The sequence below is a fragment of the Oncorhynchus mykiss genome, chromosome 7 (assembly GCF_057628025.1).
Source record: "Oncorhynchus mykiss isolate SJ-2025 chromosome 7, ASM5762802v1, whole genome shotgun sequence".
Taxonomy (NCBI): Eukaryota; Metazoa; Chordata; class Actinopteri; order Salmoniformes; family Salmonidae; genus Oncorhynchus; species Oncorhynchus mykiss.
The window spans coordinates 10,740,973-10,757,990 of record NC_143028.1 but is presented as its reverse complement, the minus strand read 5'-3'; the positions used below and the strand labels follow the sequence as shown (position 1 = coordinate 10,757,990).

General features: G+C 45.0%; 2 protein-coding genes across 7 annotated transcripts in view; one reads left to right on the top strand and one right to left on the bottom strand.

Moving 5' to 3' along the window:
• LOC110495697 (phospholipase D1) overlaps window positions 1–9,829 on the bottom strand; it is a 29,017-nt gene extending 19,188 nt beyond the window's left edge. For 2 of the 6 annotated variants that reach the window (XM_090240248.1, XM_036982738.2), the window contains exon 1: window positions 720–909. The gene's annotated coding sequence lies outside the window, so the exon portion shown is untranslated. Of the gene's footprint in view, window positions 1–719; window positions 935–9,726 lie in introns of those variants that run through there. The other 4 variants (XM_036982739.2, XM_036982737.2, XM_090240251.1 and 1 more) reach the window with 4 other exon arrangements.
• Window positions 9,830–10,102: 273 nt separating this feature from the next.
• Window positions 10,103–15,397, top strand: LOC110495701 (growth hormone secretagogue receptor type 1). The gene is made up of 2 exons (XM_021571087.3): window positions 10,103–11,851; window positions 12,376–15,397. The coding sequence occupies exons 1-2, from the start codon at window positions 11,002–11,004 to the stop codon at window positions 12,687–12,689; spliced, it is 1,164 nt and encodes a 387-aa protein (XP_021426762.2). The 5' UTR covers window positions 10,103–11,001; the 3' UTR covers window positions 12,690–15,397.
• The last annotated feature ends 1,621 nt before the right edge of the window (window positions 15,398–17,018 follow it).

The window sequence follows — 17,018 nt, the reverse complement described above, 5'->3', positions numbered from 1 at the left end:
CTGATCAAATATGACTGATTAAATATAGTGATTGATCAAACATAATGACTGATCAAACATACTGACTGATCAAATATAATGACTGATCAAACATAATGACTGATCAAACATAATGACCGATCAAACATACTGACTGATCAAACTAGACAGAATGACAAGACAGAGAGCTAGTCAGTACAGTCAGAGGCTTCTAACTGCCCCACCATAGTTAATATGTATTCAGGAACAGGATGTGTAGAGCAGAGAGAGGGAGACAGAGGTCATGAAACTCAGCTATGATTGTTTTGTTAGGAGAGGAGCCCAGCAGAACTGAGTAATGTCTTATATCACCTACAACAACAAAGAGACTCGGTGTAGTCTTTGAAACGTTGAATCTGTTCTACAAATGTGGCAAGTAACAACGTTACCAATAAAGACGGCACATGTACTGGTGAGGAGAAAATAAGAGGGAGGAAAGGCGAGAAGGAGAGGGAGAGTGTGAGAGCAGTAGGGTGAGGAGAAGGGGATATGAACGAGGGAGTGAGTTGAAGGAAATGGAGAGGGAGGAAAAGGAGAGAGGGAGAGAAGAGTAACTGTTCAGCTAGCGAGGGACAGTCAGTCATACATTTCAAAAGCAGCAACAAGCTGCAACACACACACTACTTCTCCATTGGAACAATATAAAACAGAGTGACAGAGAGAGAGAGCGAGAGAGAGAAAGAAAGAAAAACTTTACTGACCTACTCTTGTACACTTGCTGTCCTCATTTTGATTTGTCCCACTTCTAGACTACTGAGTAGACTAAACACACACACTACAAACACACACACTCTACACACCCTATGCACACTCAGTGTACCGTTCCTCTTGTATAACAGAGTGTATGTGAACGAATGTACTGTGGAAACAACTCCTCTAAGAAAATTCCTCAAGAGAGGAGGGGCTACCGAAATCTAAACCAGTCAGCTGCGTTGAAACAGTCATACCCTCCCCCTGGGTTCTCTCATTGGTGGAATCTGCATCACTAAGGAATTATCATGGTCCACACACACTAACACAGCCGTGACGAGGGCACAAAAACACCTCTTCCCCCTCAGAAGGTTGAAAAGTTTTGGCATGGGCCCTCAGATCTTCAAAAAGGTATACAGCTGCACCATTGAGAACATCTTGACTGGCTGCATCACCACTTGTTTTGATATGGCAACTGCTTGGCATCCGACCGCAAGGTTATAGAAAATCTTATAGGAAGAATGGGGGGGGATAATTATAATAATCCAGATGTGCAAAGTAGATACAGACATACCCAAGAAGACACAAAGCTGTAATCACGATGGCGCCGACAGAGATGGTCGCCTCGCTTCAGGTCCTTAGAAAACTATACTCCCAATACTCCCAAATTCTATCAGCATATCAAATGCGCGACACGAGCTGGCAGAATTCTGGATCATTGCTACTGGAACTTACGCGATGCATACAAGGCCCTCCTGCTCCCTGCCGTCGGCAAATCTGACCATGAATCCATTTTGTTGCTCCCCGCCTATAGACAGAAACTAAAACAGGAAACGCCCGTGCTCAGGTTAATACAACGCTGGTCTGTCCAATCGGATTCCACGCTTCAATCACGTGGACTAGGATATGTTCCGGATAGCCGCAGACAACAACATTGGTGTACAGTATACGTTGACTCGGTGAGCGAGTTTATTAGCGAGTGCATCGGAGATGTCGTACCCACTGTGACTATTAAAACCTTCCCTAACCAGAAACCGTGGATTAATGGCAGCATTCGCACAAAACTAAAAGCTTGTAGGCTCTCCTTCTCCGTGGCCAATGTGAGTAAAACATTTAAACGTGTTAACCCTCGCAAGGCTGCCGGCCCAGACGGCATCCCTAGCTGCGTCCTCAGAGCATGCGCAAATCAGCTGAATGGTGTGTTTACGGACATATTCAACCAATCCCTATCCCAGTCTGCTATCCCCACATGCTTCAAAATGGCCACCGTTGTTCCTGTTCTCAAGAAAGTGAACTGAACTAAATGACTATCGCCCCATTGCACTCACTTCTGTCATCATTTTTTTTTTTTTTACCTTTATTTAACCAGGCAAGTCAGTTAAGAACAAATTCTTATTTTCAATGACGGCCTGGGAACAGTGGGTTAACTGCCTGTTCAGGGGCAGAACGACAGATTTGTACCTTGTCAGCTCGGGGGTTTGAACTCGCAACCTTCCGGTTACTAGTCCAACGCTCTAACCACTAGGCTACCCTGCCGCCCCTCATGAAGTGCTTTGAGAGACTAGTCAAGGATCATATCACCTCCACTCTACCTGATACCCTAGACCCACTCCAATTTACTTACTGCCCCAATAGGTCCACTGACGATGCAATCGCCATCACACTGCACACTGCCCTATCCCATCTGGACAAGAGGAATAACTGTGTAAGAATTCTGTTCATTGACTACAGCTCAGCATTTAACACCATAGTACCCTCCAAACTCGTCATTAAACTCAAGACCCTGGTTCTCGACCCCGCCCTGTGCAACTGGGTCCTGGATTATCTGACGGGACGACCACCAGGTGGTGCAGGAAGGAAACAAGATCTCCACCCTGCTGATCCTCAACACTGGGGCCCCACAAGGGTGCGTTCTCAGCCCTCTCCTGTACTCCCTGTTCACCCATGGCTGAGTGGCCATGCACGCTTCCAACTCAATCATCAAGTTTGCAGATGACACTACAGTGGTAGGCCTGATTACCAACAACGACGAGACGGCCTACAGGGAGGAAGTGAGGGCCCTCGGAGTGTGGTGTCAGGAAAACAACCTCTCACTCAACGTCAACAAAACAAAGGAGATGATCATGGACTACAGGAAACAGTAGAGGGAGCACCCCCCCATCCACATCGATGGGACATTTGTGGAGAAGGTGGAAAGTTTTAAGTTCCTCGGCGTACACATCACAGACAAACTGAAATTGTCCACCCACACAGACAGTGTGGTAAAGAAGGTACAACAGCGCCTCTTCCACCTCAGGAGGCTGAAGAAATTTGTCTTGTCATCTAAAACACTCACAAACGTTTACAGATGCACAATCGAGAGCATCCTGTCGGGTTGTATCACCGACCTGATACGGCAATTGCACTGCCCTCAACCGCAAGGCTCTCCAGAGGGTAGTGCAGTCTGCACAATGCATCGCCGTGGGCAAGCTACCTGCCCCCCAGGACACCTACAGCATCCGATGTCACAGGAAGGCCAAAAAATCAAGGACAAGAACCCCCAGAGCCACTGCCTGTTCACCCCGCTACCATCCATAAGTATACACAATCCTGAGTCAATATTTTGTAGAAGCACCTTTGGTGGCGATTAAAAATCGAATCAAATTTTATTGGTCACATACACTTGGTTAGAAGATGTTAATGCGAGTGTAGCGAAATGCTTGTGCTTCTAGTTCCGACTATGCAGTAATATCTAACAGCAATCTAACAAATTCACAACAACAACCTTATACACACAAATACACACAAATGTAAAGGGATGAGTAGAATATGTACAAATGGATGAGTGATGGTGTGTGGCATAGGCAAGATGCAGTAGATGGTATAGAATACAGTATATACATATGAAATGAGTAATGTGGGATACAGTGCCTTGCGAAAGTATTCGGTCCCCTTGAACTTTGCGACCTTTTGCCACATTTCAGGCTTCAAACATAAAGATATAAAACTGTATTTTTTTGTGAAGAATCAACAACAAGTGGGACACAATCATGAAGTGGAACGACATTTATTGGATATTTCAAACGTTTTTAACAAATCAAAAACTGAAAAATTGGGCGTGCAAAATTATTCAGCCCCTTTACTTTCAGTGCAGCAAACTCTCTCCAGAAGTTCAGTGAGGATCTCTGAATGATCCAATGTTGACCTAAATGACTAATGATGATAAATACAATCCACCTGTGTGTAATCAAGTCTCCGTATAAATGCACCTGCACTGTGATAGTCTCAGAGGTCCGTTAAAAGCCCAGAGAGCATCATGAAGAACAAGGAACACACCAGGCAGGTCCGAGATACTGTTGTGAAGAAGTTTAAAGCCGGATTTGGATACAAAGAGATTTCCCAAGCTTTAAACATACCAAGGAGCACTGTGCAAGCGATAATATTGAAATGGAAGGAGTATCAGACCACTGCAAATCTACCAAGACCTGGCCGTCCCTCAAAAACTTTCAGCTCATACAAGGAGAAGACTGATCAGAGGTGCAGCCAAGAGGCCCATGATCACTCTGGATGAACTGCAGAGATCTACAGCTGAGGTGGGAGACTCTGTCCATAGGACAACAATCAGTCTTATATTGCACAAATCTGGCCTTTATGGAAGAGTGGCAAGAAGAAAGCCATTTCTTAAAGATATCCATAAAAAGTGTTGTTTAAAGTTTGCCACAAGCCACCTGGGAGACACACCAAACATGTGGAAGAAGGTGCTCTGGTCAGATGAAACCAAAATTGAACTTTTTGGCAACAATGCAAAACGTTATGTTTGGCGTAAAAGCAACACAGCTCATCACCCTGAACACACCATCCCCACTGTCAAACATGGTGGTGGCAGCATCATGGTTTGGGCCTGCTTTTCTTCAGCAGGGACAGGGAAGATGGTTAAAATTGATGGGAAGATGGATGGAGCCAAATACAGGACCATTCTGGAAGAAAACCTGATGGAGTCTGCAAAAGACCTGAGACTGGGACGGAGATTTGTCTTCCAACAAGACAATGATCCAAAACATAAAGCAAAATCTACAATGGAATGGTTCAAAAATAAACATATCCAGGTGTTAGAATGGCCAAGTCAAAGTCCAGACCTGAATCCAATCGAGAATCTGTGGAAAGAACTGAAAACTGCTGTTCACAAATGCTCTCCATCCAACCTCACTGAGCTCGAGCTGTTTTGCAAGGAGGAATGGGAAAAAATTTCAGCCTCTCGATGTGCAAAACTGATAGAGACATACCCCAAGCGACTTACAGCTGTAATCGCAGCAAAAGGTGGCGCTACAAAGTATTAACTTAAGGGGGCTGAATAATTTTGCACGCCCAATTTTTCAGTTTTTGATTTGTTAAAAAAGTTTGAAATATCCAATAAATGTCGTTCCACTTCATGATTGTGTCCCACTTGTTGTTGATTCTTCACAAAAAAATACAGTTTTATATCTTTATGTTTGAAGCCTGAAATGTGGCAAAAGGTCGCAAAGTTCAAGGGGGCCGAATACTTTCGCAAGGCACTGTATGTAAACATTATTAAAGTGGTGTTAGTTAAAGTGACTTGTGATACCTTTATTAAGTCAATTTATTTAAGTGGCCAGAGATTTCAGTCTGTATGTTGGCAGCAGCCTCTCTGTGTTAGGGATGGCTGTTTAACAGTCTCATGGCCTTGCGATAGAAGCTGTTTTTCAGTCTCTCGGTCCCAGCTTTGATGCACCTGTACTGACCTCGCCTTTTGGAAATGATATATTTCTGTAAAAAAAGGTCCAGAACGGCAGGCAGTCTAAGGGTCAGAGCAGGCAGGGGTCAATAATCCAGTGTGGTGTGGCAAGGTACAGAACGGCAGGCAGGCTCGGGGTCAGAGCAGGTAGAATGGTCAAAACTGGGAAAAACTAGAAAACGGGAACTAGAACAGACAGAAGCAAGGGGGAAAACTCAGGCAGGTTTCACGAAACAAAACGAACTGGCAACAGACAAACAGAGAACACGGGTATAAATACACAGGATAATGGGGAAGATTGGAGACACCTGGAGGGGGGTGGATCCAAGCACAAAGACAGGTGAAACAGATCAGGGTGTGACAGGGTGAGAAAATAAAACTATTTAATCAATTTTGATTTCAGGCTGTAACACAACAAAATTTGGAATAAGTTGAGGGGTATGAATACTTCCTTGTCTCCACCCCCTTCCAGGTGCCCATTTTCCCCATTATCCCCTGTGCATTTATACCTGCGTTTTCTGCCAGTTCGTCTTGTCTCGTCAAGCCTACCAGCGTGTTTTTCGCCATACTCCTGTTCTCTCTAGTCCCGGTTTTCTTGTCCTTCCGGTTCCGACCTATTCTTCCTGTCCTGACCCCGAGCCTGCCTGCCGTCCTGTACCTATCTGACTCTGACCTGGTTTACAAACTTCTGCCTGTCCTGACCTTGAGCCTGCCTGCCACCCTGTACCTATCAGACTCAGACCTGGTTACGAACCTCTGCCTGTCCTCGACCTGCCCTTTTCCTGCCTCCTGTGGTTTTAATAAACTACTCTGTATATTGAACCTTCCGTCTCCTGTGTCTGCATCTGGGTCATATCCTGATTCGTGTTAGTACGAACTGGCCATGACTGACCCAGGAGACTCGGACCAGTTCCGCAGTGCCGTCTCCTCCCATGGAGCCATCATTGATAGACACGAGGAGTTACTTCAAGGTTTTATGGAAGGATTCCAGACCTTGGCGGAATGCCATGACCGTGCCTTGAATACATGGCTGGAGCAATTGTGCAGATTGTCTGTTATGCAACCAGCCACGATGGTAACCTCCCAGTCCCTCAGTAACCCTGCTGTCAGCAGCGCGTCTCTACAGGCCAACCCGGCTTCCCATTTGACACGTTCCTTCATGCTCATCAAGTCTACTCAGGTACCTGTGGTATTGGGGTTTTCATGGCTCCAGCGACACAATCCCCTTATCAACTGGACTGCTGGTGCTATCATGGGCAGGAGCCCGTTCTACCACGCTCATTGCCTGAAGTTGGTGCAGCCTGCCCCAGGACTTCTTCCTGTGGGCTCGGAAGAAGCCTCGGACCTCTCCGCCGTTCCCGCAGAGTACCAGGACCTCCGGGAGGTTTTCAGCAAGGTTTTGAGCTCTGTTGGGTCTGGAGACCAAGGCTGTGGAAACGTACATCAATGACTTCCTGGCTGCAATGTGTACCTGTCCTTCTGCCTCCCCCTCTGTGGAGAAAAGGGACAAAACCCGGTGCCCGTGAGTCGACTACCGGGGCCTTAATGACATCACGGTTAAGAACTGCGGAACGCCTAACATCTGGTGAGGAGACGGGAAGGTGATGGAGTGGAAGACAGCCTTTAACACAGCTAGCGGATACTACGAATACCTGGTGACCCCGTTCGGTCTGACCAACGCTCCTGCGGTGTTCCAAGCCCTGGTTAACAACGTTCTCCACAACATGTTGAACCGGTTCGTGTTCGTCTACCTTGACGACATCCTTGTCTTTTCCCGCTCAGCTCAAGAACACGTTCTCCACTTCTAACAAGTCTTCCAGCGTCTCCTGGAGAACCAGCTTTTTGTTATAGCAGAAAAATATGAATTTCATCGCTCCACCATCTCCTTCCTAGGATACATCATCACTGCTGGTAATATGCAGATGGATCCCGGGAAGGTGAGAGCGGTGGTGGATTGGCCTCAACCCACTTCCAGAGTGCAGCTGCAACGCTTCCTGGGATTTGCCCATTTCTATCGCCATTTACTGGGTTACAGCACCCTGGCTTCCCCCCTTTCAGCACTCACCTCTCCCATGGTCCTGTTCACATGGTCCCCAGCTGCTGACCGGGCGTTCCTGGACCTAAAGCACTGCTTCACCACAGCTCCCATATTAATCCATCCGGACTGGTCCCATCAGTTCGTGGTGGAGGTCAACACTTTGGACATGGGAGTGGGGGCTGTCCTGTCCCAACATTCTGCCCTGGACCTAAAGCTGCATCCCTGCACCTTCTTTTCCCATTGTCTTAATGCCACAGAGAGGACTTATGATGTGGGAAATCGAGAACTGCTGTGGTGAAGATGGCATTGGAGGAGTGGAGGCACTGGTTAGAGGGGGCGGAACATCCATTCATTGTGTGGACGGATCACAAGAACATGGAATATCTCTGCACCGCCAATCGTCTCAACTCCAGGAAAGCTCAATTGGCCCTGCTTTTCACTCTGTTCAACTTTACCATCTCCTATTGCCCGGGGTCCAAGAATGTTAAGCTGGATGCGCTTTCACACCACTATAGCCCCGCTGCTACACTCTCGGACCCCGAGACCATCCTTCCTACCTCGTGTCTAGCGGCTGCTCTCATCTGGGGAATAGAGAACCAGGCCCGTGAGGGGGGCCTGGCTAACCGGAAGTTTGTCCCAGATGCTGCCTTCTCTCCGGTCCTGGAATGGGCTCATTCCTCCAAGCTTGCCTGCCACCCTGGCTCCCTTCAGACCCTGGCTTTTGTGTGACAACGCTTTAGGTAGCCTACCGTGGTTCCTGACGTCTCCGTGTTCGTCGCCGCCTGCACTGTCTGTGCTCAGAATAAGACTTCATGGCATGTTCTGGCTGGCCTCCTTCAACTTCCTGTCACTTACCGTCCCTGGTCACATTGATCCCTGGACTTCGTCACTGGTCTCCCTCCATCTGATGGCAACACCACTATCCTTACAGTGGTAGACAGGTTTTCAAAGCTGCCCACTTCATTCCCCTCCCCAAGCTATCCTCAGCCAAGGAGACGGCCCAGCTCATGGTGCAACACGTCTTCCGGATCCATGGACTTCTGGTGAACATGCTCTCCAACTGTGGTCCTCGTTCTCGTCCTGGTTCTGGAAGGCATCCTTCACACTCATTGGGTTGTCGGCCAGCCTGTCCTCTGGGTTTCTCCCCCAGTCGAAAGGTCATTCGGAGTGAGCTAATCAGGACGTGGAGACAACTCTTCGTTGCCTCGTCTCTGCCAACCCCACTACCTGGAGCCAGCAACTTGTGTGGGTGGAATACGCCTGCAACACCCTTCCCTCTTCAGCCACTGGTCTCTCACCTTTCGAGTGTTCGATGGGTTATTATCCCCCTGCTCTTCCCTGAGCAAGAAGAAGAGGTCAGCATTACCTCGGCCCAGATGTTCGTCCGCCGCTGTCGCTGTACCTGGAAGAGAGCCCGGTCTGCTCTTCTCAAGACCACCTCCAGGTATCAACGACAGGCGGACTGCCACCGGACCCCGGCTCCCTGCGGGTGGAGTCCCCGTTTTATCGGCCCTTTTCACATCTCTAAGATTCTTAGCCCCTCTGCTGTTCGTCCCCCCTACGACTGATCTCGTCCTGCCATTTGTCTCTCTCTTGTTGTTTTAATAAACTACTCTGTGTATTGAACCTTCTGTCTCCTGTGTCTGCATCTGGGTCATATCCTGAGTTGTGTTAGTAAGGGACATACATAACAGTCGATATGGACGGTGGCTAGATATTTCCGGAGTGGCTCCTGCACACACACAGAAACACACACCTATCCTATCCACCCTACAAGTGAATATCTCCCTCCACCTGAGGTTGAATCTGCACATTGGTCTCCTCACTATATACACAGACTGTATTGCGAGTGCATGTGTTGTGTGTGTGTGTGTATCCATGTGTGTGTGTGTGTGTGTGTGTGTGTGTTTGCATACATATGTGTGTGTTTATGACTGAGACTTTGACCTGAACGCTACACCACACCCTGTGAGAATGATGCTAGAGTAAGTCACACATTACATTACATTTGACATTTTCACATTTGAGTAATTTCGCAGACGCTCTTATCCGGAGCGACATACAATCAATGCATTCAGCTAAATTAGTAAAGTAGTAAAACCACATATCACAATCATTGCTAGTCTTTGTTGGTTAATGTAGCTACTAGAGACAGAAAATTAGAAAAGTAATAGAAAGAAGTGAGACACACACATCCACACATACACACACACATACACACACACATACACGCACACAGACTGAGTACCTGTTGCAGTGAAAAGTTGATGGGTCACTGACTTGCTGTGATCAGACCTCTGGACTTCTGTCATCTGAGGTGTCTTCTCTCTCTCTAAAATGTCCTGTATAGGTAAACAGCACAGAGCAAAGGGCAGAGAAATAATCTACCCAATAACCTCCATCATAGATCATAATCTGGTCATACTGTTGGCCACACACAGAAACACACACGCACACAAACACCCACAAACACGAACACACACACACCGGCTTTGCTTTAACCATTAGGTGGCGTGCTAGATCTAAGCTAGGGCTACCAGTAGGACCCCCTCCCTCTCTCTCGGCTGCCCTCCTTCACACTCTCTCTCCCTCTGTTTTTCAGTTGTGACAGTTGTTTCTGCTCCATTCAATTATGAGAAAAACTAGAGCATGTGCATGTGTGTGAGGTGTGAATGTGCCATATTTAAAAACGTTGTTTTTTCTCTTTAGAGATTTCTCATCAAATCACAGAGGAGGACATCGATCTATTGATCTTACATGGAGGTTCCAGAGAGAGAGAGAGAGAGAGAGAAAGAGAAAGAGAGAGAGAAATGTGGACTGCATTTCTGAAACCATAATATTCAATGTCACAGACTCATAGAGGATGTTGATGTTGTTTGGATGTTTTTGTTGTTTACCCATTTCTCTTGGCTGAGTGGTTGGAGGAGCTTTCCAGAGTCACATCACAAAACCCTGACTGTGACTCACCTTCAGTCTAGGTTACCGTGTTTTCATCTGACGCATAAGAGCGCATGAAGGGGACAGAGCAAGAGAGGGACACTTTTTGGAGGATGTTGTTTTAGAAGGTCGTCTTTTCTCGCTCATCATTTATCGATTTAAAAAAATGTATCTATGTAATTTAGACCAATATATAGCCCTAACAATACCATAGGAAAATGAATATCAGATCCTATTCAAGTTTGTTTAATACTTTTGTACAATGCGCTCAACGGATGCTCGAGTATTATTTTCTTTCTTCAGACATGAATTTTAGCTTGTGATATATTTAATAACATTCAAAGGCTATACTTTATTTCTTACAAGTAAAATACTTTTGTAAATGGAAGACAAGATGGGAAGGTGTGTTTTATTGCTTCAGTGCAAGACTGTTCTAAAATAGAGGCGGACTAGGAGCTTAAAACCATAAGATCCTTTACGCATCACACACACGCACTCAATAGGAATAGAGGACATGCGGAGACAAGAGGAGCACGCCAGCCGCCCCAAGGAGAACCTCCAGCCGCGTGAATGACCCGCTGGCAGCATGCGCTCCTGGCCGAACCGAACTGACTGTCTCTCTCCCGTTAACTGCAGCTGGGAGGAGAACTACTGGAACTACTACTTTAACGGGAGCTACCGGGGTCCCGTGCCCCCCGAAAACCTCTTCCCCATCCCCGTTCTAATGGGAATCACCATCACCTGTGCTCTCCTGTTCCTGGCGGGAGTGACCGGAAATGTAATGACTATACTGGTCGTGTCTAAGTACAGAGACATGAGAACAACCACTAACCTCTACTTATGTAGCATGGCTGTCTCAGACCTGTTGATATTCCTCTGTATGCCCCCTGATGTGTATCGGTTATGGAAGTACAGGCCATGGATATTTGGAGATACATTCTGTAAGCTGTTTCAGTTCGTTAGTGAGTGCTGCACTTATTCAACCATTTTGAATATAACCGCTCTGTCCGTGGAGCGGTACCTGGCCATCTGCTTCCCACTTCGCGCCAAACGCCTGGTCACCAAGCGACGCGTTCGTGCGCTCATCATCTTTCTCTGGCTCGTGTCGCTGTTGAGCGCGGGACCTGTCTTCGTTCTGGTGGGAGTGGAGCACGAGACTCGCCCAGCGGCGGGAAACTCTGTGACTGCTGGTGGGGCGGAAGGACAGACAGAGATAGACACTAGCGAGTGTAAACCCACTCAGTACGCGGTTGAGTCTGGGCTTCTAGCCGCCATGGCGTTGGTTAGCTCTGTGTTTTTCTTCCTGCCGGTGTTTTGTTTGACTGTGGTGTACAGTTTGATTGGACGAAGGTTGTGGAAGAGACGGAGAGAGAACAGTATTGGAGCTAACGTAGCACACAGGGACAAGAGCAACAGACAGACCGTCAAGATGTTAGGTAGGGTGCAATACATGTTGCTCATATTCAAAACCATGTTTTAACCACGGCATAATTGAGATGTTTATAATATTTTAAAAAGGCCACAGAATTGGAGACATTTAAAAAAGGAAAAATATTGGTTCCGATACGAATTAAATCAATCAAACATTGTAACAAGACAATGATAATGTAAATAATGTAGATATAACGTCAAGCTGTGTATAAGTTTATACAGTCAGCACAGTAACCTAATAACCATGGTAACAGCCAGTCGTGTAAAGCTTTACCAAAGTAATTTAATTAGGCATAACTATAGTTTCCCCTCATACCCCTTTCTGCCATTTCTCTCTCTGAAAAAAATAATATTACTGATGTTTGCATTTAATGTTTTATGGTTGGAATTAATTGTATGTGCCTCCCCTCCTCCCTCAATTCCCCCTTCCCACTCCCCCCTCTATTATTATTAGCATAAAAGGAGAAATCCAATATTACAAACATTTATTATCTGTCTCCCCTCTCCCTCTCTCTCTCTCTCTCTCCAGCTGTAGTGGTCTTTGCCTTCGTCCTGTGCTGGCTGCCTTTCCACTTGCATCGTTACCTTATGTCCCATTCCTCAGAGGGCTCCTCTCCTCTCTGGTCTCTCTTCACCCAGTACTGCTCCCTTGTTTCCACTGTCCTCTTCTATCTCTCGGCTGCCATCAACCCTGTCCTCTATAACACCATGTCTAGGAAGTACCGGTCAGCTGCTGCCCAACTGTTTGGTCTACAGGAGACTCAACCACCCAGAGGGAGAACAGCAAGCACTGTCAAAGGAGAGAGTTCACCTGCCTGGACAGAGTCCACTGTTAGCCTGTGACTGTAGCCAATTTGGAGGGGGAATGGGCGCTAGATATATACTTCTCTGATTTTGACATGTAGTTGTTGTGATCAAACTCTTCTTGTGTGTTTCTCATCAGTGACCACTGCTTTCCCTGGTTGATCAAACTCAAACAGGCACCATTATGGACCATCAAGGATTCATTGGTCTTTAATCCAAGAGAGCACCGGCTTACGCATAACGTCCATGGACGTTGATTATTGATTGAAATTTGGTCAGTCCGCCCTGCCCTTGCGTTGAACATATTAATTGAATTAGCCTCAAGGACTCTGAATAAGACTGTCGCTTTGATGTCACAACTCGCCCGGCAAAGACAGACAAAGGCGTTTGAGAACATGTTTTATAAAATATTTATAAGGCGTTTCTGTCACCCAAAAAGAAGCACACCATTAGCAACAAAAACTATTAAACAGCTCTTGAAACGGACACCTATGTATTTTCTACAAATCACACATGCAACACACAAGCACACACACACAAACCAAAATAGTTATTACGCTTGCCTTAACTGATATGTGAACTGTATTCTGGATGACAAAGAAAAGCACTGTAGACCGTGATGCACTTCTCTGTACCCTGAGAGAGAGGGACTGGAGTACTGTGTGTGTGTTTGTTTATGTTGAGTGATTGGGTGTGTTGGGGTATGTGTATTTATGGTGAGTGACGTCGTGTGTTGGTGTGTGTGTGTGTTTATGGTGAGTGACTGTGTTGGTGTGTTTGGCAGTGTGTGTAGATATAGGTAACATTTTTTTGCTATGATAGCATGTACAGTAGGCTAATTATACCGCCAGCCTTACTCTGTAAATAGCAGCTTAGTAACAGTTCAATCTGATTGGTATTAGTCTTGGCTTATCTTATAAGTACTTACAAAGCAGCCACTGCCTTGGACTCCAGAATTCTGACATGGCAACCAGGACTCCAGGAGCATTTCATGTTATTCTGTACATAAATCCGAGACACTCCATTTAGTATAATATGTTACGTTTCATATGGTATGTATTCATTTGTGGATGTCCATCATTCATTTCATATGATATGTTATGAATTAGAATTCGTATTATATGTTACAAATTTGCTAAACGTACAATATGTTATGAATCTGCAACACGAATCTGAAATGTATACAATATGCTCCGAATTTGCAAAACATATGATACGTAACGAATTGTAGCTAGGTGGCTAATGTTAGCTAGGCTAGGGATTAAGGTTATGGTGACGTTTAGGAGTTAGGTTAAAAGGTTAAGGTTAGGGGAAGGGTTAGCTAAAATGCTAAGTAGTTGCATAGTGATCTAGAAGAAAAAAAGAAACGCACACCTATTAAGACGAGGTGCTGGCTAGCGGAGTAGAAACTTGAAAATAAAAGAGAGCCGCACACTCTAGGAGCTCAGATGCAAAAATGTAATACCAACGTTTCGACAGCCACGCTGTCTTCATCAGGGTATAATCACAAACACTGCGGGATGACTCGTTTATATAGTGTCAAAAGACACAGGTGTCTGTAATCATGGCCAGGAGTGGCCTAATATCATTGGTTAATAATCAAATATTAAAATGTCATACAAAGAACAGCATGCAAACAAATGGATAGCATACGATCATAGATTAATTTGACTATACAAGTTTACAAACAATTACAATGGCAAAGTCACAATAATCCAAGCCATTCTTGTGATTATTGTGACTTTGCATAGTACCTAAAAAGTAGTAAGTAGTTGAAAAGTTGCTAATGTGCTAAAGTTGTCCATCATGAGATTTGAACTCGCAACCTTTGGGTTACTAGACATCTGCATTATACACGTACTCATCATCCTACAGTGCATTTGGAAAGTATTCAGACCCCTTGACTTTTTCCACATTTTGTTACATTACAGCCTTATTCTAAAATTGATTAAATTGTTTGTTTTTTCATCATCAATCTACACACAATACCCGATAATGACAAAGCAAAAGCAGGTTTTTTAGAAAGGTTTGCTAATTTATTAGAAAAAACTAAAATATCACATTTCCATAAGTATTCAGAACCTTTACTCAGTACTCAGTACTCAGTACCATTTGCTCAGTACGTCCTCCAGACGTGACTCTTGGCATTCAGGCCAAAGAGTTCAATCTTGCTTTCATCAGACCAGAGAATCTTTTTTCTCATGGTCTGAGAGTCCTTTAGGTGCCTTTTGGCAAACTCCAAGCGGGCTGTCATGTGCAATTTACTGAGGAGTGACTTTTGGGGGGGGGGGAAAGTCAAGGGAACTGAATATTTTCTGAATGCACTGTATTTCATTTTTATCTTGAGTAACCATCTGTCTTATGTAACCATACAAAACGTTACATATCATACTAATTTGAGTGTCCCAGATTTTAATTTACAATGTTACGTCTAGTCTATGAGACCAGGCTGGGTATGGACTTAAAGACTACAAGTAAGGACTGCAGAACCAATCTGCAAATATGAACCACAAACATCGCCTGGAAAAAGACTTAAAATGTGGAAATGCAACTACAGACATGGCGCTTCAGCCCAAATTAATGTAACGCTTAACTATGTATCCATGTTTGTACCGCTATAATAATCTGTACTATGCCTTTACAAACTATAATGGAAGAAAACACTGTATGTATTTTAATATTGATCCATATCATCAGGTTGCCAACTTGGTCTGAACTCATTCCGGGAGATAAAAATGATTCAACATTGTTTACGTGTCATTTTTTAAATTTCAGACATAAGTAGTTTAACTCCGTCATGACTGAGAGGTGCACACATGGGTAGCCTACAAACACACAGATTTCATCCTCACCTCTCCCCCATCTTCTCCTCTCTTATTTCACCTCCTCTGCTTTCCTCTCGTCTCAGTGCCTTTAAATCAGGCAGCCTCAAAGCCACCCATCCTCAATGGTCGTCACTAGTTCTCACAGCCATAATTATGGCTACACCCCGCCTATTTCTACAATTTCTCTTCTTAAAATAGAATTTTAAGCATAACTCTAACCTTTACCACACTGCTAACCTTATGCCTAACCCTAACCTTAATTTAAGACTGAAAAGTACACTTTTGTGTTCATGAATTTTAAGACAAGACAATTTTGACATTGTGGTTGTGGTAACAAGTGACAACCATCTTCAAGTTAGGTTCAAAGGACCCTTCTGTCGCATCTGAGGCTTTCTGAGTTGCCTGATCAAAAAGTCCTATAAGACAGAGTAAGGACAGGAGGAGAAAGGGAAAGAAAGAGGTCAGAGAGAGAAACGAGGGATGGAAAGAGGAAGAAGGAAAGTGAGAAAGACATTGATGGTGGTACATAGAATATGAGGAGTGTAGAAATGAATGAATGAGGTAAGATGAGTCAGAGAGAGAGGAACTTGGAAGTAAGAGACCACTTGAGAAAAGATTGATTCAGAAATTATAGATATAGAAAGAGTCAATGAGTTACTCTGCATCACTTGTGAGATGCAGTGTGTGTGTCTCAGAGACAGGAGGAATAATTTTATTTCTGTGATTTAATGCCTCCTGTTATCCAGTGAGATGCTATCGAGGCCGCTTGGGAATAAATCACAAGCTATTGCTGGACACAGGCGCGTGCACACACACACTCAAACAAACACACACTGAGAGACGGAGGGGAGCGAGAGAGGGAGAGACAGAGAGAGACAGAACGTGAGAGGAAGGCTGAGAGAGAAGAGAAAGGTAAAGAGAGATAGAAAGACAAAGAGAGTGAGAGAGGATCGATGGCAATGTTCCTGCACAAATCAGTGTGTCGAAGAAGAGGCTGCATGTGCTTTTGTGCATCTCCCCTCCCCGCTGGTCTCTTCTCCAGACACACAGTTCAGTCAGGGTTATAGTGGCCATTAAATAGGAGATTCTCCCTAAAACTGAATGTGAAGGTTGCATATTTTCACAGCGTCGGCTGGATTATAGATGTGATTCATGTCTGGCTGTACCTCAAATGCTACCTTATTCCCTACAGTACCTTCGGAAAGTATTCAGACCCCTTGACTTTTTTCCAAATTTTGTTAGGTTACAGCCGTATCCTAAAATTGATTTAATTGTTATTTTTCCCCCTCTTCAATCTACACACAATACCCCATAATGACAAAGCAAAAAATGTTTTTTAGAAATGTTAGCTAATTTATTAAATAAATAACTGAAATATCACGTTTACATAACTATTCAGACCCTTTACTCAGTACTTTGTTTAAGCATCTTTGGCAGTGATTACAGCCTCGAGTCTTCTTGGGTATGACGCTACAAGCTTGGCACACCTGTATTTGGTTTCTCCCATTCTTCTCTGCAGATCCTCTCAAGCTCTGTCATGTCG

Excerpts from the sequence above, each read along its gene's own strand:
- LOC110495701 (XM_021571087.3), top strand. The coding sequence starts at position 11,002 with ATGCGCTCCTGGCCGAACCGAACTGACTGTCTCTCTCCCGTTAACTGC. Across the intron at positions 11,852-12,375 it reads ACAGACCGTCAAGATGTTAG|CTGTAGTGGTCTTTGCCTTC; the intron begins GTAGGGTGCAAT and ends CTCTCTCTCCAG.